The 25000-nt window shown below is 37.0% G+C and overlaps 1 protein-coding gene across 1 annotated transcript in view; it reads right to left on the bottom strand.

Moving 5' to 3' along the window:
- LOC135212851 (uncharacterized) overlaps window positions 1-25000 on the bottom strand; it is a 40377-nt gene that overhangs the window by 12648 nt on the left and 2729 nt on the right. Inside the window, exons 2-11 of the mRNA XM_064246618.1 lie at window positions 20547-20680; window positions 19183-19314; window positions 14189-14383; window positions 12711-12836; window positions 12109-12295; window positions 8373-8533; window positions 6914-7079; window positions 4993-5108; window positions 4672-4809; window positions 539-810 (exon numbers count right to left, since the gene is read on the bottom strand). Of these exons, the coding sequence (XP_064102688.1) occupies window positions 539-810; window positions 4672-4809; window positions 4993-5108; window positions 6914-7079; window positions 8373-8533; window positions 12109-12295; window positions 12711-12836; window positions 14189-14383; window positions 19183-19314; window positions 20547-20680 (1627 nt within the window). The remainder of the gene's footprint in view (window positions 1-538; window positions 811-4671; window positions 4810-4992; window positions 5109-6913; window positions 7080-8372; window positions 8534-12108; window positions 12296-12710; window positions 12837-14188; window positions 14384-19182; window positions 19315-20546; window positions 20681-25000) is intronic.

Below are 25000 nucleotides of genomic sequence, written 5' to 3'. Positions count from 1 at the left end.
AAGATCTGCAAGTTATGGCGCCATAATGCAGCGAATTCCGGTTATCGCCACCTTGCAATACTCAAGGAGGTTAAGCTCATTCAGCCACATCCTGATAGAGGTGACAATCATTTTCTACACAAAACATTACAAGAGCATTTGATCCTAATCCAGATGGCATGTGCTGATTGAGATTGAAATGAATTTCACGTATCATGGACATATAAAGCCGTTCTGAAATTTAAACAATTTTGCAAGATTTATAATGACTGGCAAGTGATTTGGCCTTCTTTGGTCTGCAACGAATATAAAACCAAGAAAAAAACTGCTTGACGCAAGCTTTATCTAATCTACAAGGCAATATGCATGAAACCTTAAATAAACATATTTTTTTAATTGAGGCCAGCGGTTTCAACTTGATAGTTCATTAACTTTTCATCACCTAAGATTTACATTTTCTAAAGACAGTGAGAAAGGTGAACAAAAATCCTTACGATCTTGCAGTTGTAGGTATAAAATCCTGTCCTTTGGGTGCAGGACTCTCAATCAAAAGACTTACTTTCTGAAGTAACTGGTTCCATTTCGCACAAGAGACTCCCGAACTCTGGCGCATGGGACGGTGACATCTCCCATCAGGGAAGGACACACTCTCAGTGGGATATGAGACTGGTTCTTCTTATCCGGAATCAAAGTGAGCTGGATATCTGGATAAGTCGCATTCTGGTAGAGTTCTAGGGTCAGTTTCATCCCTACGGCCCGGTTAGGCAACAGTGTGCCTGCACTTCTATCGATTCGGGCCGACTTGAACACCTTCGTGGCACTTAAGGTAGCCTAGAAAGACAATGAAAGGTAAAATGGGTTTATATTATAAATCTTTGTTTTCTATACTGAGAATAATATGTAAGGGATATAAAATTTATATTAGCATCTCTTATAGAGATTTCAAAACAACTTTGCAAAAATTAGTCTCAAGTTCTATTTCAAATTTTTAAAGGTTTTGTTTGCAATAATGAATCAGCCTTCATGTCGCAACAAGGTTAAAAAATAAGGATATAATGAAGTCAACGAATATTTGTAAGTGTTTTGTAAAATGTAGAAAGAAAATCCTTTCCAGTGAAAATGGCTATGCTACAAGACCACATTGATAAGAATATGAAGAAACATGCCTGCATTTGAAGAGTTAGTTCTTCCCAAGGCGTTTGACTAAAATATTTTGGGAAATCTGCACTTGATGGGGGAAACGTCTAACACAAATTATATCTGGAGGAAAAATAATCTACTGTTTGACTACAAAACTCTCCCCAAGAGCTTTGAATTTCAAGTGGAGTGTTTTGAAAATGTTTATGGCTATCATAATCAAATTATTTTTTCAAAAGATTCATTTTCTTTTCATTTGGTAGGTCAGTATGTCGGGAATAAAATACAAGGAAACGCTTTCATCAGTAAATAGTCTCTATACAGCCGACGCCTGCTATTCGCAGACTCTCGGTTTGTGAACCTGCCAATTTGCAGATTTTTCTTGGACCATTTATGTATAACCATTATTTGCGGAAAAACCGCCTATTTGCAGTACTTTTCACTGTGAAACATTCACAAATTACTGTATTTCCATATCATTTTCGTGAATACTATGGGTTTCAGAGACAGCGCAAGCACGTTTTTCGGCAATAACTCTGTAACGAACAATCGTATCAGAAAGAGATATTGCTATAGTGTATTACACTCAGTGCCGTAATTTTTAAGGGTATCATGAATCACTAATTGTAAAGAATAAAGACACTTGTCCTTGTCCCAAGAGGCAAAAACTCCATTAGCCAGATATGGATACGAACACAAAAGTAAAAAGCTCCGCCTACCCTCTCCCCCCACCCCCACCGCCAACCCCGTCCTTCTTCCTTCCTTCACCTTCCCTTCTCTCTCTCTCTCTCTCTCTGAAAGTTGCTTCAGCTTAAAGCTTATTTTGTATGATTTTTCTATCTATCTATCTGTCTATCTAATAATATACATTGTTGTATATATCTAACGATCCAGTCGGTTGTTAGCTGCCAGTTGACTGATTAATTTATGCACTGATCCTCTCTCTCTCTCTCTCTCTCTCTCTCTCTCTCTCTCTCTCTCTCTCTCTCTCTCTCTCTCTCTCTCTCTCTCTCTGTGGTAGTGGTACCTAGTGTAAATGGTTATTAGAGTGAGATATCTGAACGATTGGTGGAGCAGTAAAACGATAGATACTATGATTTATGGTAAAGCGACTGTTATATGTGCATCGGTATAATCAAGGCTTTAACTCTAATGAATGTCCGGTAGAAAGGCTCAATTTTTATTTGTAACACGAAGTAACTATAACCAGTTACCTATTCAAACCAATCTGAAGGCAATTGGCGGTTTTTTCATGGCTAAAAAAGTTGAAAAGCTGCGTGACAAACGAATTTCTGCAACCGTGCCGACAGTTATGTTCCGTGGTGGCCATCTCTTCCTCGAAATGAGGATTAGGGAGAAGGTAACCAGCCACAAATATAACAGTCGCTTTACCATAAAACATGGTGGCTATCGTTTTACTACTCCACCATACATTCAGATATCTCTCACTCTAATAACCATTTACAGTAGGTACCACTATCACAGAGAGAGAGAGAGAGAGAGAGAGAGAGAGAGAGAGAGAGAGAGAGAGAGATGAGCGGATCAGTGCATAAATAAATCACTCAACAGGCAGGTAACAACCGACTGGATCGTTAGATATATACAACAATGTAAACTATTATCAGATAGTAGAAAGAAAAAAATCGTACAAAATATGCTTAAACTGAAGTAACTTTCAGAGAGAGAGAGAGAGAGAGAGAGAGAGAGAGAGAGAGAGAGAGAGAGAGAGAGAGAGAGAGAGAGAGATGAGCGGATCAGTCCATAAATACATCAGTCAACTGGCTGCTAACAACCGACTGGATCGTTAGATATATACAACAATGTATATTATTAGATAGATAGGTAGATAGAAAAATCATAGAAAATAAGTTTAAATTGAAGCAACTTTCAGAGAGAAAGAAGGGGAGGTGAGGGAAGGAAGAAGGACGGGGTTGGCGGTGGAGGTGGGGGGAGAGGGTAGGCGGAGCTTTTTACTTTTGTGTTCGTATCCATATCTGGCTAATGGAGTTTTTGCCTCTTGGTATAGGGACAAGTGTCTTTATTCTTTACAATTAGTGATTCACGATACCCTTTTAAATTATGGCACTGGATGTAATACACTATAGCAGAGTCTCGTTCTGATACGAGTGTTCGTTACAGAGTTATTGCCAAAAAACGTGCTTGCACTGTCTCTGAAACCCATAGTAAATGCCTTTTCCGTGATAAAATTGTTTAAATATTCAGTGTCTAAAATGCCCAGTGTCAAATAAACGTAATTTACTGATTTTCCTTTTTTCTTAAATCAGCCTTGTATTCCTTAGTTTTGAGTTTTTTTTTGTTTGTCTTATATTCAGTTCAGCAGCTGTACTTTTCTATGTTAACGTAACGTTCAGTTGCTTTGCTCTGTGTTTCCTCCTCTTATTGTGAACTACCTAACTATTGTGTTAATGATTGCTTTTATTTTGTTTTCGAATTGTGGTGGAACTGTAGTGCGGTGAGTGGAGGCCGGCCTATGCTCTTAGACGTACGCTCTTTTTAGTAGCCTTTTCGGAGATTGACCTTAAGCCCTTGTGAAGGATTACTTCGACGGACCTTCCCTTGGAAGTGGTTTTCCGTAGATGTGCCGAGCCATCTATGGCGTACGTACAGTTTTGGAGTTTGATCACTGTCCTGTTTCGTCAGTCTCCAGCTGCTTGTCCAGGAGAGCTAAGGGCTCGTGAGGAGGCACGTAGGAAGGCAATTGCCAGGTAAGAGGAGATATCCTGTATTGTCCCTCGGGACCGAACTCGACCCCTGTGTCTACCTGGACAATTTGTGAGCTCCCGTGTTTAGCTGTTGGAAAGTTGAAGTGACCTCCTCCGTGAACTCCAGTACACGTCGTTGTACGTGAGGACTATTTAAGAATTAGTCATATTTGTATATGTATATATGTATGTTATATTGATTCGTCGGTATTGGGTATTTATTGCCCCTCTGAATATCTGTTTGAATTACTTTTAAGTTTAGTACCACCACGGTTAAGTAGGAGATTTAAGGCTTTTCCTTACTTTATTTTCACTGGTCTTCCTTCTTTCTAATAGTTATAGGTTAGTGGTTTCATTATTGGGCCCGTGTTATTATCATTTGAGCCTTTGGCTTATTATATTCTTTCTTGACTTTGTTAGGGTTGCTTTCAGAGTTGGGAGTCCTTGCGAGCCCATTTTTGTTCCTTGAATTTTGTATATTTACTGATAAGTATTCTCACAAGGCTGATTTAGTATTTAAGTTTACTGTAATATTAAATATTGTTAATTTTATTCTGGTGTTTGTGTCCACATTCCTCTTACCGCCTACGATCCCTGTGTAGTAATGTATAAAGAACCTGTATAAGCGTTTTAAGAGGTTTTTGTGCTTTAACTGTCGGAATAGGCAGTTCTTAGCATTTAGACGGTTTCAAGTATTCACGGATTTTACCCATTCGCAGGGTGATGTGATACCCATCCCCAGCGAATATGTGGGTCTACTGTATGCAATAGCTAACCTCAGCAAAATAACAAAAAAACATATTAACAAATAAACCAAATAGGCAACACTCACCCCAATTACAACCATCCCAGTGGATGAGACGGGTGTTCCATTTTCTAGGGCAAAATTTATCTTTGCCGAATCTGCAAGTTTCCCTAAGTATTGGCCGACCACACGGTATTGTATAAACCCGGAATACAAGTCTGCAACCTGTAGAATGAACAGCATTGAATAAGAATTATAATATTAAAAATCTATCTCAAGTTCTGACATGGGATGTCAGTTCCTAATGGCCAGATACAAAGCTGGTGCTAAATTTAACCAAACTTTAAAAAGACAGTTTAATTGTAGATGAAAACAGCTGTCTAAATAGCAGCTCAGGTGCTATATTACCTGTCTGGTGTTATAAATATTATATCCAAAGACACGGTCGAGGTAAGCAGTAGGAGGGAAAACAAATGGTGTGTTGAAATCTCTGCTGTACAGTTTCATATCGCACACGGTAAGATCTGCAAAACAATATGAATAAATTAACATAATATGTATGTATATATATATATATATCATATATATATATATATATATATATATATATATATATATATATATATATATATACACCACCCTAATTAACAGATGAGTTACATTCCAGATGTTGAATTGGTAGCAGGTTGGTTCCTGAACCTACTCTTCATGCCTATTCAAGTACCATATTAAGTGCATAAGACAGAATCTGAACTGACATGTGGCGAAGTGGGGCGCTCTAAACACAATCTTATTTTGCGATCCCGTCTGTTTGTATTTGAATGTTCTAAGTTGAATGTTAGCAAGTCGGGTGGTGTGTGTGTATGTATGTATATTATATATATATATATATATATATATATATATATATATATATATATATATAATATATAAGCTACAAATGTTCTTTAATATCCAATTGGATATCAATGGACATTTGTAGCTTAATGTATGTAATGAATCATGGTGATGTGATAAAAATTCACACACACACACACATATATACATATATAATATAATATAATATATATTATATATAGTAGTATATATATATTTACTAATTATATATAATATTAAAATATATTCTATATATATATAATATATAGATATATAGTATATATATATATATATATATATATATATATATATATATATATATATACATTTTACTAAATTGAAAATATTACAACATGTATATGATATAGTTAGTAAATAACATACATTAGGCACATTAACTGTTTAATGTTCAACGCTCCTTGAATGTAGTAATCGCCAATAGAAAATGAAGGCAATTTACTATCCGGATTAAAATTATCCGTTTTAGGTGCCTCAGTGGCTTGGTTGGTATGGTATTGGCGTCCCACCTCGGTGGTCGCGAGTTCGATTCTCGGCCATTCCATTGAGGAGTGAGAGATGTGTACTTCTGGTGATAGAAGTTCACTCTCGACGTGGTTCGGAAGTCACGTAAAGCCGTTGGTCCCGTTGCTGAATAACCACTGGTTCCATGCAACGTGAAAGCACCATACAAACAAAAAATTATCCCTTTGTCTGGTCGCATTCCAGCAAATGGGGAAAAATATGAAACTACCTAAAAACGTTTTCATACATTGCATCCATGACCTGGCATACATAGCAATGAACTGCATATCAATGGAAAATCAATTACTGAAGTTTTGTGTCGTACAACAATGGGAAGTATTTCATTTACAGCAAAGAATGGGCACTGTGAACTCGGATAACTTTTAACTAAATTATTTTGACGTATTATCTTTCATGTTTTGCTGTTTTCGAACTGATTGCAATAAATTAAAACGATTCAACTTTTAAAAGAGACGAAGTTCTCTTCTGGGTATCATACAACAATTTTCATTTTATTTCTCCAGTTTTAATACGCAACAGATACCACATACCAAAATCAACTACAGATGCCATAAACAAAGTCAACTACAGATGCCATAAACAAAATCAACTACAGATGCCATACACAAAATCAACTACAGATGCCATAAACAAAATCAACTACTATAAACCACTGGAGAGGCCATGCATCGCTGTTTTACACGGCGAGAACAAATTTATACATCTCCAGTAATCTGCATATCAGGGTATACTCATTTACAGCGAAGCACACAAATGCACGATTGGCCCTGAAACTCCATTTTAACTGAGGACAACCAATGCAAAGTTCAAACTCTCATCAAAGCTATCTACTGGAATAGGAACCACCAATGGAAGTTTTCTTACCAAGACTGAAGAATGACAAAACATCAGCTAACCATGAATTACTTACTAGGAACTGTAGGCGCGGTTGCAAGATACATCCTGTACTTCGAGACCAATAAGCTGGTGTTCACAGTGACCTTATACTGGAAGAGACCTCCTGAGGGTATTGAAGATACGGTAGTTCCATTGTCTCCTACAACTTCGATCGCCAGCATGTTCACACTGAGGGCGCTCTGATGAAAACAGAAAATTTCTTGAAAAAGATGACACCTAGGCTTATGTCATCTGAAAAGCCATATACATAAAGGTTTTTTTCACGTCAAATATTATTTTGAATACACACTAAGTCATACAAGATGGTACCATGCAAGGATAACTTCCTAACTATGTATTCGTAAACACAAAGACCTTCCTAACTATTTGTAACGTACATAATTTTACCTTTGTAATTCTCTGCAGCGGTAGATTTCACGTCTTTTACAGAAGATGGATTTATCAATATGCTAGATGCATTATTTGCACTTCTTGGCCACTGATGCTGTCGCAAATAACTCATAGAGTGTAAAATAACGCGAATACTTTGCCATTCAATTGGGGTTACACTGAGGCCGACTACGTTTACGACTGACCAAAATGTATACGTGGTGGCAAATCATCTGCATTATACTCGTGAAACTACTCTGATAGGGTCGTGGAATCTCACCGTACAACCTGGTCGTTCTGATACCCTGGGGAGCTGTGCTTCTCTTAACAAGTCGCTGTTCTATCGTGAACACAATTTTGTCTTGGTCCACTCGTGCCATTTTTTTTTTGCAGTCATTCCCACTGAACAAAATAACCTCCTCATGAACACAACCACTGTCAACCCTTTCACAATGCTTACAGAGAGCTTAATTGAATTAAGTTTAATTAAAACTGAAGTACAGAAGTAAAGGTAGTCTTCCACTAAAACTCACTTTCATTTCAGGGTTTCTTTGCTTAACATACAATGGTCCCAGCGTGACTGCTTCTACAAGATTTTATTCTAGTATATTTTCTCAGATCGCCATCCCAGCTTTTCTGATGTGGCCACCCATTAATGAAAGTGGTATACATCTGCCAGCAGTGTGTAACATCAACATGCATAGTACACACACACACACACACACACACACATATCCTTAAATCCACGGTAGAAAGGTAAGTGAAACAGCAGACTTGGAACAAGTACTTTCGTGGTATATTCTACATTTTCAAGTTCACAATGAATGTAAAAGAAGTTGACAGTTCTTTTATATACAAAAACAGAAAGAGGAGGCCTGTCAACTTCTTTTATATTCATTGTGAACTTGAAAATGTTGAATATACTATGAAAGTCCTTGTTCCAATTCCCCTGTTTCACTTACCTTTCTACCGTGGATTTTATGATTTTCTCAAGTACGTGTTCCTTCGTGCTACATTGGACAAATACACAAAGAAAACTTTATGTAGAATGTATTATATATGATTTATATTGCTCAAAATGTAAAATATGCAACTGTACTTACTGCTGTCTTCTGACTCGGTACAGTCGTCACAGGCTGGACGCCACTGCCAGCGAGGACACCAGAAACAATAATGCTTGCATTGACCATGACAGTTTGGTTGGCATAAACGTTGTCGTTGTGAGATGACAGAGCGAACTGGACGACCAAGTCACCACTGCCGGCTGTTGAAATGGCATACAAAACATCATGAGTAAATAAGCCATCGCCAAGCCACTAGAAGTCTTTCGTATCCATCAATATATTACATTGTTCGTGGGTCTAATATTTTTCATTGTTTACATTCTACTTCAGCTTTAAGCAAGGTGAGGGAAAGTAGACTGAGATGGTATGGATATATAAAGAGACGAGAGGAAGACCACCCGATAAGGAAGATGATGGAGATAGGACTACCAGGTGGAGAAGGTTGGGTAGACCAAAATTGCGATGGATTGATTGTGTGAAGAGAGATAAGAGGGAGTTGGGATTGAGCGAGGAGGATGCACTGGACCGAGGGAGATGGAGGAATGTGTTGAAGAACCATTACAGCGATGTCAAATAGGGACAAGCTTGTAGAGAAAGAAGAAGATTTACATTCTACTCCCCTGAAGTCAGATTAACATGGTGATGGTTTCGATTCTAGCCATTTACAAATGAATGCATATAAATGATGAATTTCAAAAATATCAAAAAACATCGCAAGAGAGCTGACTTAAGTTTGAATCCACATATACCCTTTCATACCCAATTCACTTGCCTGTCTATTTTCTTTTTGAATGGTAATATGCCCTTCTCACTCTAATGCCGCACTATTTTTCTCACGATGTTTAACGGTGTTTTATACAAAAAGCGTTGACTGCACAGCTCCGACTTCCATGAGAAATGTGTCTTGAAATTATGTTTTGGTTTGTTCTGTATTTATATCTTTAAAATGAAATTATACGGACTTGAAATAATGAAAATACATTAGTGCCTACGAAATTATTTTATCTGTTCATGTTTTTTTTTTTAGATATTAAACAATAATTGAGAGGATCAATGTAACTCACATTAAAATTGTAACCAGATATCTTTTCCGTGACATTGAGAGTAGAAAACAGAAAAAAAAATATACAGAAATATGTCACGGTAACTATCCTTCTAAGAGCACGATACATCATACTATAATGGGCGTTATATCCGTCTGTCCGTCGGTCTGTTATTCAATCACGGCAAAACAGCTTGACGGGTTAAAAAAAAAAAAAAAAAAACTATTGGATAGGGCTCTGATCGAGGATGGTTTATAACCTTATATGGCTATAACCAGATCACTGGTTTCCTAGGTATAATTTTCATCTATAAATTCATAAATACCTCCTCAAACAAAAGTTAAATCAGGATGTCTGACGTATGCTTTTGCTGCGCCCACTTTGGTTCTTATAGACACCCATGCATGGGTTGCCAACATATTTGAGCATCGTATGGAGATGATAAATTTCGAACATCTCAAAGCAGAATCAACTTTGGGTTTCGAAATATTTTTTACACCGAGCTGTCATTCGAGAAGCAACAGTGAAATGTATAAGTTCATTTTTGGTTTATAACGCATGCAGTAGTACATTGCGAGTGATTGACTCAATAATAAAGCATTGAATACCCGATGCTGAGACACGCCTTTTATGCAATTAATTTCCCAATCATCAATGGGTAGTTTTGCTAGTATGCATCATGCCGAAGAAAAGGTAGAATATGAATATGAAAACAGAACTAATGACAGACATGAGCACCGGGATAAAAACAAGGTAAAGGATAATTACGTATGAAATTCAATACAGGATCTCTTGAGCCGGACTTGAATGAGGACTAAAAATGGCAAATCAAACAATGGGCTTGCTGAATAGGATTCAGAATTCAGTGGGTTGAAATGCCAAACGGAAGTAAGAGGAGACATTGGTTCAAATAAATGTGATCTATTTGCTTTATGGACCCGAGTCACGGTATACCAATGGAACTTTATCTGAACGACTTTGTCGATTTGACCCTAAAGCTCTAAGAAGGATATGAAGGGTTAGATGGCAGGACCTTAGAAGGAATGATACCAAATTACATGCAGATGTTTTTTTAATAAAGAAGAAGATGAGACAGAGATGAGTTAATCCCCGTCGCAAAACATATTGGAAAGTTGAATTTTGTGAGTCAGCTGGACTCCTCTGGCACCAACATAGTTGGAAAACCCAAACCTGCGTGGATGGGAGCTATTAGATGAGTGGAGATTTGTGGAGGTGAAAGCATACGACCAATGCGAAAGGTGGAATTTCACAGGTGCCTTTGTGTCACAAGCGTTGGAGGAGATAATGAATATACTCTCTCTCTCTCTCTCTCTCTCTTTATATATATATATATATATATATAATATATCTAGTAATATATATATATATATATATATATGTTATATATATACATATTTATATATATATATATATATCTATATATACATAGATTTATATATAGTATATATATATAATATATAAATATAACATTATATATATATATATACATAGATATATATATTATATATTATAATATATATTATATAATATATATATAATATATATATATATATATATAGATATATAATATATATATATATATATATATATATATATATATATATATCATATATATGTATAATATATTAATATATATATATATATTATGAGCTTTTATCTTATCACCGTGATTCATATACAAGCATTAAGCTACAAACGTCCTTTAATACCTAATTCGCTCTACCTCAGAATTAATATATTTTCATATGTGTTAAACGAAGGGGAAGTTTTTAATTGATACGCTTCGTAGCTATGACGACTACCATCCCCCAGGGAGGACTTCGCTATGTAAGCATTAGATTCACTACATCAAAATACCAAACAGGAAGTAAAGAGCCGATATTCGTATTTGAAAGCAAAATTAAACTGTTCTGTTAGTCACAGTACTATATATGAGCATAGCATCTAGGTCTAAAGGACATTTTCCAATCAAAAATTATGTAACGTCTTAAAAGTTCCCCTAAGGACAATCAAAAGATTGCATCAATGTATAACTTCAGCATCCAACAGTCAACTGGGTAAAAATCAACAGAAACCAGCGATGTCCAAGTCCCTTCACAAAAAAAAACGAAAACAGTTCTCCTTGATTTCAAAGCCACAATAATGTGTATGATACTGGATTTTTTCAAAATACAAAAAGGGTTCCGAAACCAGGGAGCTTTCGATCGTTTGCACAACGGTCCTCTGCAGCCAAATGAAGAGGAATCAGTTTTTAATTTAGTGGTCCCTCCGTATTCGCGGGGGATGCGTACCAGACCAGCCCCCCGCCCCCCACACAAATTGCTAGAGGCCACGAATAGTTGGAACCCATGTAAAAACGCTTAAAACGGCCTATTTTGTTAGTTAAAATTCAAGATAAACCCACTAAAAATGTTAATACCTGGTTTTTTAAATAGTTTTATCACAAAAAGTGCATTTTATGATGAAATTGATTTAAAAAAAAACAGGAATTTGGGGTTATTTCTCATAGAAAAAATACAGCGAATATGCAAATATCCCGTGAATAGTAGGAAGATATGGTCCATGGAGAAATCCGCGAATGCATGAGTCCGCACATCCGGGGGCCCCCTTTATTTGAATTTTGGGAAAATACGGTATCATATACATTATTGTGGCTTAACTCATTATCTCCAGTCACAGCGTAGCAATGCACCATAGGGAGTCTTTCTTACCTGGTTTCACAACCAGTCCCATGTTGATCGCGGCGTAGGAAGAGAACCCGTCTGAGTTATAAGAGTAGGACGTCGTCCGGACGAAGTCCCCGGGGATCTCCAGGTGCTGACCGACTCGCTTGACTTCCAGGATGCTGCCGATGCTGAAGGTGTTGGCGAGCAGGTCTTTCTCGTTGCTGACCGTGATCTTCAGAGGAAAAATTCAGCGATCAAACCAAGACCGATTTACAGGATGTCCATAAAGTCCCAGTACCATTACAAGTATTTATAGCTCAGAATAGTACTTGGACTTTATGGACACCCTGTATTATTCGGCGCACCTAAAAGCTACATATTTTTATATGCATTAAGTATCTAATTTATAGAACACCACAGGAAAAATAATAGGCAGAAATTCGTTACCGAGCGCTTTCGCCCTTCCATGAGACATTGTCGGGGCACAAACGAGATACAGTTGAAAAGAAAGTTACAAGGTAAAGAAAGAGATCTCATTTGTACCTCGACAGGTTTAAAAGAGGGTCTTCTTCCAAAATGATAATAATAACAATGATTCTATGGGATGACATTATTTGTAAAAGACACAGACGTGAAAAATGACTTACATTGATGTATGCAACAGCTGAGTACGAACTCGTAGTACTAAAAGTTGCATTGCACAAGGTGAAATAGTCGATCTCTAAGTTGGCAGGGTCACACTTGATGCTGACGTTGTAGACGGGGGTTGATGGCTGCAATTTTAGAATAAAAGAGGTCCAATAAAATAATAATAATAATAATAATAATAATAATAATAATAATAGTAATAATAAGTCAAGAAGAAAGTATCACTCATTGATGTCGCAATACCATGGGACACCAGAGTTGAAGAGAAAGAGAGGGAAAAAATGGATAAGTATCAAGATCTGAAAATAGAAATAAGAAGGATATGGGATATGCCAGTGGAAATCGTACCCATAATCATAGGAGCACTAGGCACGATCCCAAGATCCCTGAAAAGGAATCTAGAAAAACTAGAGGCTGAAGTAGCTCCGGGCCTCATGCAGAAGAGTGTGATCCTAGAAACGGCACACATAGTAAGAAAAGTGATGGACTCCTAAGGAGGCAGGATGCAACCCGGAACCCCACACTAAAAATACCACCCAGTCGAATTGGAGGACTGTGATAGAGCAAAAAAAAAAAAATAAAAATAATAATAATAATAATAATACATGATTTTGCAACAGAATGTGATTTTTCTACATAAAAGAATCCACAGACTGGGTAAGGTCACACTTCATTGTAAACGTTATTAACCAAATAAATGACTTTGAGATATCATACAATTTGAGAAAGCATTCAGTAATATACTGAACGCTTCGATGAAAGGTGCAATAATGATACCATAATGTGCAATGATATTTTTTTCAATAAAAAATGAAATATTAAAATAATGATTTGCATGTTATGTATAATATATAAACTTCAAAGTTGTTTGCTAAAGAGTCACTCGTCTTAAAGCGAACTATTTTGAAATAAAGATAAGGTACACATTACAGCATACAATTTGTGGATGTTCAAGATGAAGACACTACACTTCATATCAAAGCTATTGATATATACTGATATACTCGGAGGTAAATATAGCACAAGCTAAATAATAATATATCTAATGACACCGTACAGCTTTTAACAAACAACTAATGATTTACAAGATGTTATATTTTTCTCCTGGTTTTTTTTTCTATCCTGTTGCCAATTACAGCAATTCTTCATCAGCTCCTTTTCCTTCATTTGGTAAAATCAAATCACTCCTTTGGAAAGTGTCAACTTGAATCATATAATATGGATTTTTTTCATAATACTAACTGTCCCTTTAAAGAGAACAGCTTAAGAGAAAACACGTATAATCTATTCACTTCACAAAAATTATTTCATATTTGAAATAAGGATGTCGAACCATAATAAAATAAATAAGCTTTCACTTCCTCCAAGTCGCTACTCGACCTAAACAGGAGTCTAGCATCACGTCCAATCCCTTATTAATAGCCCACAGGGAGTACCACCAATCTGCAAGAGGTGGAATCTCAGCATTTTGACTTACCAGCGTCGTCGAGACCTGGAAACTCTTCTGGTTACTCCACACGTATAAAGAGGAGTCGTTATAGGTCCCACCGATGGCGAGCTGCACAGGATTGGTGTTAAGCGCTTTGGCAACTGCTGCGCCGAAAATCAGCGTCAATGTTCCAGAGCTATTGCCACTGTTGGTGACTGTGGCACTGATGTACTGGGAGTCATACTAGTGGAAAAAAAAAGGAAAAGAAGTTTATGCTATCTTAACGGGATTAAATGCCGATAACTGTAACAATATACAAGGGATTTTGTAGAATCACATCCTGATGTATCAGTGTAAAATTTAGATTACGATGTAGTCTGTCCAAACTTCAGCACTGTGCTGTAAAATGCCCATACTTAAGTACTATGCATCTCCGTGCAGCCCACAGGTAAAATGCTCACACCTAAGTATTATGCATCTTCGTGTAGCTTACAAGTAAAATGCCCACACCTAAGTATTATGCATCTCCGTGTAGCACAGGTACTATGCATCTCCGTGTAGCACACAGGTAGAATGCCCATACTTAAGTATTATGCATTCTCTTGTAGCCCACAGGTAAAACGCCCATACTTAGGTACTATGCATCTTCGTGTAGCTCACAGGTAAATTGCCCATACTTAGGTACTATGCATCTTCGTGTAGCTCACAGGTAAATTGCCCATACTTAGGTACTATGCATCTTCGTGTAGCCCACAGGTAAAACGCCCATACTTAGGTACTATGCATCTTCGTGTAGCCCACAGGTAAAACGCCCATACTTAGGTACTATGCATCTTCGTGTAGCTCACAGGTAAAATCCCCAAACTTAGGTATTATGCATCCTCTCGTAGCTCACAGGTAAAATGTCCATACTTAGGTACTATACATCTGCGTGTAGCCCACAGGTGCTAAATCATCCAGCACTTGAGCACTATGCATTTTCGCGTAGCTCACAGAACAAGTCACCGAACTGAAAATCAACGTCAAATTATCTTTTGCATTTAATATATATAGCAACCTTACTCTTCTCTCCTTTTGCCCTTTTGGTACTATATTTTCTATAGCTCCTACAACCGCAGAATTACCCTCTTCATCAGATTAGATGATTACTGTGACTTATAACATCATTTTACTGTTTTGCTATTTTAAATTTTCGTATCTAGCCAACGCCATCTTGAATCAAGATGGCGATGATCTACCCCCTGCACCCGACTTCTGTAACCACCTAACTAAGGTCTCTAGCTGGAAATGAATTGTATGCAAATTATTTTGTCTAATTATCATTTTAAAATTTTTTTTACCATTCTTATCAATATTATTACTGTCCTTACCATCATCATGAATGCAATTTTTCATACTTCGTCAGCAACTGTGTCGATATTGCCGATTTATCCTTTTTTATCATGTTATCTCATGTATCTAGATTGTTTATGTTATTGTCTCTACTCTGTATATGTAGTCCACGTATATGGCCATGAGCTGAAATGAAATCTATCATTATTATTAGCCAAATAATCAATGCCAGGAAGTAATGTTTCTCAGGTTTCCAGTCTCAGGCCTAGTTGCCTCAATTACTGGTTTCTCCCGTGTGGACAAACGCTCTCCAATACCCTACTTGCTTTTTTATTGTGTTTCTTGTACCTCCTTGTAACCTTTTACAATATCTGGATCAGGTCTATCACTCAGAGGTCATACAATGACTGTTAAGTTTGGAAAGACAGTTGTTGAGCTTTTAATGAGAAAAAAAAAATAGCCGATTAAACATTTCAATTCCTTGACTCGTCTCGTTTAACAAACTTGTCCCTGCAAAAAGTCTGAATCCAGAATGAGAGTCGAATGAAGCAACCCAACTCGAAGCGAGGAGAAGAGCGAGCTGGCATTCATTAGTGGAGGCTAAGGTTAAGCTGCTACAGCCGAGGGTTTTAGCTGCTATTTCCGATTCTTCGCGCTGGGAGCCGGCTGAAGTTTCTCAATCTGGTTCTCATTTCCGATTCAGGGCTTATTAGCGGCAAGCGTATTCAAGAGGCAAGAACGAATCGAGAAGTGGATGTTGCGAATGCTTAACATATCGTGTAAAATTGAGCATTAAATTATCTCTCTCTCTCTTTGTGTGTTTGTGTGTGTGTGTGTGTGTGCACTTGCTCGCTTGCTAAAGCTCACATCACACTGTCACAACTAGAAAAACCTCAACAATATCCATTAAGCCACGCCCGTCTCCAAGGCTACACTAGACCTAAATGCAACCACACTAATATATAGGTGAATGCACCAAGAAAATTCGCTTGGAAACCACAACCCAGTGTTAAAATCTAACGCATATTTCACGCATATCCAAGCGCACACTGAGGGGTCGAAGCAAAATCTTTATATATGTATATAAATATATCGATATATATATATATATATATATATATATATATATATATATCTATATATATATATATATATATATAATGTTTTATACAAGCTGAGGAATTTAGGGAAATTAACTATCACTTTCTACCTTTAATACAGGTATAATACCACAGAAGATTGACGCAACTTCTTATATGACAGAAGGAGTTTTATTGCCTTTTCCTTTCTTGACTAATTTCAATTCCTGGCGATACGACCAGAGTCTCTCAAGAGAGAGCACAGTCTTTGTGGTACTGTTGAATTTCAGCGAATTATGTGTCATGTTGAAACCGGCCATTTCTTCCAAGATCTGAACCCTTTAGGATCCAGGTAAAAAAAAGTCGCATTAATCTTTCGTAGACAGTGACGCCCCAAGGGCATATTTTACCCCCGGTAAGTATCCATGTACCCACCTTTGCAAAGGCTTGTTTAGTATAGGGTCTAAACATAAACAAAAGACTGTGTGACTCTAATATCAGCCACCAAAGATCCATTTGTCTTTTTTCCTGTGACTTTTTTCTGTTACTTTTTTCCTAGCCAAAACGGTGACTTCTCCTAGCCAGAATTGTGACTTTTATTTCCTGTGACTTTTTTCCTGGCCAAATTTGTGACTTTTTATTTTCTAGCCAAAATTGTGACTTTTATTCCTGTGACTTTTTTCCTAGCAAAAATTGTGACTTTTATTCCTGTTACTTTTGTCCTAGCAAAAATTGTGACTTTTTTTCTAGCCAAAATTGTGACTTTTATTCCTGTGACTTTTTTCCTAGTAAAAATTGTGACTTTTTTCCTAGCAAAAATTGTGACTTTTTTTTCTAGCCAAAATTGTGAATTTTTTCCTAGCAAAAATTGACACTTTTTTCCTAGCAAAAATAGTGACTTTTTTCCTAGCAAAAATTGTGACTTTTTTCCTAGCAAAATATGACTTTGAGAGAAACTAGTGAATTTTTTCTAGCAAAATATGATTTTTTTCCTTGCAAAAATTGTGACTTTTGTTTGCGCGTAGCAAAATAGTGACTTTTTCCTTTTTAGCAACCAAATTGTGACTTTTTTTCTGCAAAAATAGTGGACTTTTTCCTAGCAAAATAGTGGAACTTTTTTTCCTAGCAAAAATAGTGAAAACTTTTTTCCTAGCAAAAGATTGTTGACTTTTTTCTTTTTTAGCCAAAATTGTTGACTTGGTAAAATTCCTTGTGCTTTTTTCCTAGCAAAAATGTGACTTTTTTCCTACAAAAAATGTGACTTTTTTTTTTCCCTAGCAAAAATTGTGATTTTTTCTACAAAAAATTGTGACTTTTTCCTCTGCTAAAAAGTGACTTTTTTTTCCCAGCAAAAAATTGTGACTTTTTTTCCTAGCAAAATTGTGATTTTTTCCTACACACCAAAAATAGTGACTTTTTTTCCTACAAAAATGTGACCTCAAAAATAGTGACTTTTTTTCTAGCAAAAATAGACCTCACTACCAGAAAAATTGTGATTTTTCCTAGCATAAGTGACTTTTTTCCTCTGCCAAAATAGTGACCTCTATGCCACTAGTGACTTTTTTTCCTAGCAAAAATTGTGACTTTTTTTCTAGCCAAAATTGTGACTTTTATTCCTATGACTTTTTTCCTAGCAAAAATTTACTTTTCTGGCCAAAATTGTGACTTTTATTCCTGGGACTATTTTCCTAGCCAAAATTGTGACTTTTTCCCGTGACTTTTTTCCTAGTCGTAACTTTTTCCTGTGACTTTTTTCTTAGCCAAAATTATGACTTTGATTCCCGTGAATTTATTTCCGGCCACCGTCCTGAAAGGGGCAGAAACATTTGTGCTACTTTTATCCTCTACTTTATTCTTCACCTTAATTCCTTGTTGTTATGTTTCCCATCCTTCCCAATTCATATAGATTTATATTTTCATTGTTTCTAACCTTCCACTCGACTCCCTGCATCGAAGAACATCTTGTTACAAATCAAGAACAGAGTAATTTAAGTATGTGACAATTGACTATAAAAAGTGTCACGTTTATAAATGCGATTTCTCATTTTATTTACAAATAACATTAGAATCACAATATGCGAGTGGGGAATGCCCCTTCCCAACCCCGGGCCCCCCCCCCCAAAAAAAAAAAAAAACGGGGATGGTGCAATACTATTTTATACATCTCGGGAATATGCTATCCGATGACACCTAAATGAATCACCTCTCTCTCTCTCTCTCTCTCTCTCTCTCTCTCTCTCTTGGAAAGAAACCCCTAAACTTCATCTTTGTGCAATTAATCGACGTACGAAAATTTGAGGGAATGCATACTAATCAATTACTCTACAACAAACTATTTTATTGGTCTAATTATAAAGGGAAGAACATCTATGGTATTAAGAAGGGCGCTCTGTCATTAAACCAACAAAGCAAGGAAATTACACATGTGTGTATGTATGTATGTTTATGCATATACAAACGGAAATCCCTCCGTTAACGAGTTAGCTGAAAGGGACGTTAGTAATATCATATCGATACAGAATAACGTGTCAATTTGACCTTTTGGTGACGGTCGGTAATTACATTATATTATTAAGAGTAGAGACAGCAACTCGAGAGACAGACAGCGCTGACTCGAATGAAATCACTCACCACTTCCCCGCTGACAGCAGAGACGCTTCGGTCGGAGAAGTCGACGGTATATGTCAGTCCAACTTTTGAGGTGGATATAGGCCCATAGAGGAAGACCACGGCAGAGTTATTGTCCATGTTCATCATCTCGACCTGCGAAAGGAAGAATTTTAACCACCTGTTTTCGGAAAACAATTGAATTACATTAGGGTTTTTCAACTACGTATTATCTTCATTCAGTGTTAAAGAAAGATGAAATGAGATAAGGTTGGGAAGACTGTACTATAGTAGATTCACATCAACCGTGCATCCGATGTCTAGGCCAGGCCCTTGCGACGCTCCTGATTGGCTGTTGGAAACTCTCAGCCTCTCAAGAGAGAGTGACGCTCCTGATTGGCTGTTGATAAGCCAATCACAGGGCTGGAAACTCTCAGTCTCTCTCGAGAGAGTTCACATGGGCAGGATGTATATTCCACCTCTCCGGAGGGATACGTCTTTCAGGAGAGGTGTAACATTCATCCTGCCTATGTGAACTCTCTCGAGAGAGACTGAGAATTTCCAGCACTGTCATTGGCTTATCAACAGCCAATCAGGAGCGTCGTGAGGGACTGGCTTAGACATTGGATGCACGGTTGATGTGAATCTACTATAATATAGTATAGTTGATGTGATTCTACTATAGCAATCTCATCGAAATCGTTGCATTGAGAAGGTTATAAATTCATTGTAAAAGATAGATAGCTACTTACAAGGTGAAATTTTCTCTCTCTCTCTCTCTCTCTCTCTCTCTCTCTGTTAATTATCACGTACCACATACATTGCAATGACAAGAATTATTTTTTAATTTTGAAACTAAACAATTAATTTTTATACTTGGATAAAACACACACACACAACAGTAGGAAAATGGCATCAGGTGTTTTACAGAATGTCTATAAAAATACCGATTATGGACAATCTGAAGGACGAGTTGGACGAGTGGTTTTTGTGCTCCCCTACTGATTCGGTAGCCCTGAGTTCGAGTCCCCGCTCTGCCAACGTGGAGTCAGAGAAATTTGTTCCTGGTGATAAGAAACTAATTTCTCGATATATTCTAGTCCTTCGGGCTAGCCCTAGGAGAGCTGTTGATCAGCTCAGTGGTCTGGTGAAACTAATATATACTTTAATTAAAACCCAGAGAGTGAAGTAACACTAGCGATAACTGTCTCGATCCGTTATGCTGATGTCTGGGGTTACCTAGAACAACTAGATTGGGATGACAGGAATAACGGTCAATGGGATTCCTCGAACTCTGTGATGCACTTACTCGCAAGAGCACACTTGGTGCCTCTGCCCATGGATACTGGTACGCCAGTTTTAAGTAAGTCGTCACAAATCTCGCTCACCTCAATGTCAGTCGTTGTCTGGGGAGGAACGGTCATGTTGAGGCTCATGGTAACTAGCTCTCCCAACATGATCGTCGTCTGCGTGGAGAAGCTCGACGCTAAGACCACTGTGGGCTCTTGGCACAACACCCTGCCTGGAAAGAATGAAAATCAAAATATGAAATGACTGGTGCTGTCAACCTCCATTGTGGTTATGGACGGCGATGTGAGGGGCTAAAAGAGTCATCTATCTAGCTGGTCCAAGCTTTATTACGCATAAAATATAGAAATATTTCTCGGTAATGACTCCGTGTATATATATATATATAACAATATATATAATATATAATATATATATATAATATATATATATATATATTATATATATATATATATGCGCATGTGTGTGTATGTATATACATATGTATATATACATGTATATACATATATGTATATAAATATATATTATATATATATATAATATATATATATATATATATATAATATATATATATATACATATTCATATGTATGATTGTGATGATCACAAAATTACATTGCATTCAAGCGGGTCTTTATGAATCTTAAGAATATTGATATGGTCTACACATTCTTATGCAGAAAAAGATTAACAATAGTAATTGCTTTACTTAAAATCTGATTGCGCTCATCACGTGCGGGATCAATACCGTGATTATTTCTATTGATACTAAACTGTCACTATATTTTGCGCGGCTTGACAAATAATAAGTCTATCCCGTTTTTGGATAGACAGGGTGTCCATAAAGTCCCAGTACCATTACAAGTATTTATTGCTCAGAATGGTGCTCGGACTTAATGGACACCCTGTATTCCTTACCACCTGTTTGCATGCGACACAAACTGAGACTTCTCAAAACAAGGAGTGGCTGCATTTTGAACTGTTTACCAGTTAAGTCTTATTTTTCACGGGGAGCCTTCCACTTCGAAGTTTTCTTCAGTCAGTCTGGTTTCAGGTTTTTTTTTTTCTTCAGATGTGCAATTCTGCTGTTTTGAAAGAAGTCTGGAATGGATGACGATTCTAGTTAAAAAAAAAAAAAAAAAAAAAAAAAAAACTGGTTCTTCAAAATACCTTGCTTTTTGGATTTGCAAAAATAGTTTTCAAAGCTTTTTTTTTTTTGTAAAAGTATTTTTACCGATGAAAATCCTCTTTCTTAAAAACAAGTAAAGAGTTTTCTGTACAATATAATGCTGTATAAAACCATCAAATATGACCGGCAGCTCTCCAGTGGCTCACCAGATGCCGTAGAGTGAGTGAGCGTCATATGGCTCCAGAAAGCGCTGCCAGATGTATGATCCATGGATAAACATTTCCTTAAATAGAATAAAACCAACTGAGGCTAGAGGGCTGGAATTTGGCATGTTTGATGACTGGAGGGTGGTTGATAAATACACCAATTTGCAGCCCTCTACCCTCAGAAGTTTTACTAGATCTCTGGGCAGAATAAGTCGGCACACAATAGTTTTCTCTTGCAGAAAAGTAAAATGGAAGGTGGGACAAAAAGGAAGAAGATAATGCATGTATTTTGACTGTGGCAATGAATGAAGGGACCGAGAAAGCCAAGAAATGATTCCTCTTCAGTGCTCGGTTGAAGATGAAAGGGCGAAAGTCAATGGGAATGTCAGGCAGCTGTCGAACCTTTGGGAAACATCCGAAACTTTATGAAAGAGGCCAGGTATGAGCTGGCGCAGCTGACGGAATCTCAGGTTCTCTTGTGTGTCAAGAGCAAACAAATTACGAGAGGGACTCACAAGGATGCGTCATTAGCGTAGCACACATATTAGGAATGAAAACAGCGAGACGAAAACATAAATCATTCAGTCTCCAAGTCGGGCATTTCTAGTTTTCTGTAAACGAAAACTATTGTGCCGTCTTTTCTGTCCGTAACTCCGTCGTCAGATATTAAAAACTACTAAGGCTAGAGGGCTGCAAATTGGTATTTTGATCATCCAGCCTCCAATCATCAAACATACCAAATTGCAACCCTCTAGCCGTAGTCGTTTTCACTTTATTTAAGGTTACAGTTAGCCATGGATCATGCACTTTCCGGAGGCATGGGACGCACCCTCACACTGCCGTATCTGGTGAGCAACTGAAATACTACCAATCGTAGCCGATGGTTTTATACAGTATTATACGTTGTACAGAAAATATTTCTTACCTGTTATTTCATGTATTTACTTGGATTTCATTCATTTCGTGAATTCGTGTGTAAAGGAATTTTACAAAATTGTGTACAGGAAAAATGAAAGCAAACTTTACAAAGGAGAAGAACAGTAAAATCTCAAACGACCGTAACATTCCATACTGACTGATTTATCAAAACCAAGGCGTGATCCGACCTCCAACTTACTCGTGGCGCATGCTAAAATCTACGGCCAAATAGAATGCCGTTTCACCAGCGAAAAATTAAAATAAATACACTATAATACATTAGAAATAATTGTCCTGTACTGTTTATGATGCATATTACTTAATTTTTTACATTTTCATTCTATAAATAAATCATAAACATCCTATCCTAAAATTCCTGTAACTTTAAGTCAATACAAAACACCTTTTCCAGACCTGTTTAAGTTTTTCCATAGGGCTTTTTTAACCCTAAACAAGAACAACAGCAAAAACAACAACAACAAAAACAACAAAGTAGTGTGTAGGCTTACTCCTCCCGTAAGCGAAAATCATATTCTGAATAGTACCAGAACAGAAAGAGATAAATTAACAAAAATAAATAAATAACTAAATAAATAAAATAAAAAAATATCGACATTCGAAAGTTGTCAATAACCTACAAAATCACCGAATACCTCCGTCCGTGACTTTGCAAAAGGTCGCAAGATTATTCAATAAATATAACAACACTAATAAAATAATGACTATTGCCCCTAACGGCAGTAAATATTTCATATGATGTAACTAAAAAGTTCCTACTACTAAAGTCCTATCCCCGTCCAGGGGTAGTGCCGTCAGTGCACCTCATGCGTTGCACTATAGACATTATTAAAGGTTCTCTGCAGAGTACCTTCGGCTCCTGGCTGCAAACCCTTTCGTTCCTTTTACTGTACCCCCTTTCATATTCTCTTTCTTCCATCTTACTTTCCACCCTCTCCTAACAATTGATTTATAGTGCAACTGCGTCGAGGTTTACCTTTCATGACACCTTTCAAACCTTCTACTGTCAATTTCCGTTTCAGCGCTGAATGACCTCATAGGTCCCACTGCTTGGCCTTTTAGCCTAAATTCTAATTCATTCCTGAATTAGTCATATAGAGTGCACCACTACCTATTAACATACAGAAATTGTGCAGAGTCGGATTGATCAGTTGTGGTGACAGCTGCTTTACTCTCTCATATGATATGTATTCCTCATCTACCTCTGATTTCGTTTAGGGGGAGGCTTCTCTGTTTTCCTCCCCCCTTTCATAATTTGTGTTGTCTGGTCAAGGTTAATCAGCCTGCCAATCACGTTGGACCTTGTATGAAAAAGAACTTTAATCGAAACAAGACGGTAGTTCGAGCTCTTGGGGGAAAGACGGTGCGGGAAGACTCTTCTCTCTTTCTACAGATCTTAATCAAGAGACCCCTGAGTTCCAATGTAAAATTTAACTACAGATTTTAATTAAGAGACCCAAGAGTTCCAATGTAAAATTTAAAGTCGAGTTTAGTTGAAGCTATTCTTTATGTGTAACGAAACGTACTGCTAGTCATTCAGTCTTCCTGGTTCATGATTGGCGTCTAATTATAACACTTATATACTTATTTCAAAATTGGAGCTTTTGTCTTCCTGGTTCATGATTCTCGCCTAGTTATAAAAGTTATAAACTTATTTCAAAATTGAAGCTTTTCTTTATATGTAACAAAACCTACTGCTGGTCATTCAGTCTTCCTGGTTCATGATTGGCGTCTAATTATAAAACTTATATACTTATTTCAAAATTGGAGCTTTTCTTTATATGTAACAAAGCGTACTGCTGGTCATTAAGTTTTCCCGGTTCATGATTGGCGTCTAATCATAAAACTCATATATTTATTTTCAAAATAATACAATGCAATGTTCCGAGTTTAAGAATGGAACGTCACGTATATACTGTCAGCGAAGGTTTACTGCACGTTATATATATTGGAAGTAAATGTACTAATGTTTTCTTAACAATTAGTTAAGAAATTCTGACCCCGTTGGACTTTACTGTGGCTTCGTGAATGATCTTTTATGACTGAGTGTCAAATCAATGGGAGGAGATCGCGTGAGGTTTGAGAATCTTTCACTGACTGCAGAACACCGATGAATACACATTCCTCTGAATCCTTGACATTAACAGCCATACTTTATGAAAAAAAAGTATCAAAAGAATTGCATGTGTATAATTTACCCGAATCAAGGACGATTTCATCGACGTGTACGAATGGTTAGAGCTCATATTCTGATTTCGTTGAA

This window comes from Macrobrachium nipponense, chromosome 41, assembly GCF_015104395.2.
Source record: "Macrobrachium nipponense isolate FS-2020 chromosome 41, ASM1510439v2, whole genome shotgun sequence".
Lineage (NCBI taxonomy): Eukaryota > Metazoa > Arthropoda > Malacostraca > Decapoda > Palaemonidae > Macrobrachium > Macrobrachium nipponense.
Note: the sequence above shows the minus strand (reverse complement) of the source record. Positions and strands in the feature narration are given on the sequence as shown.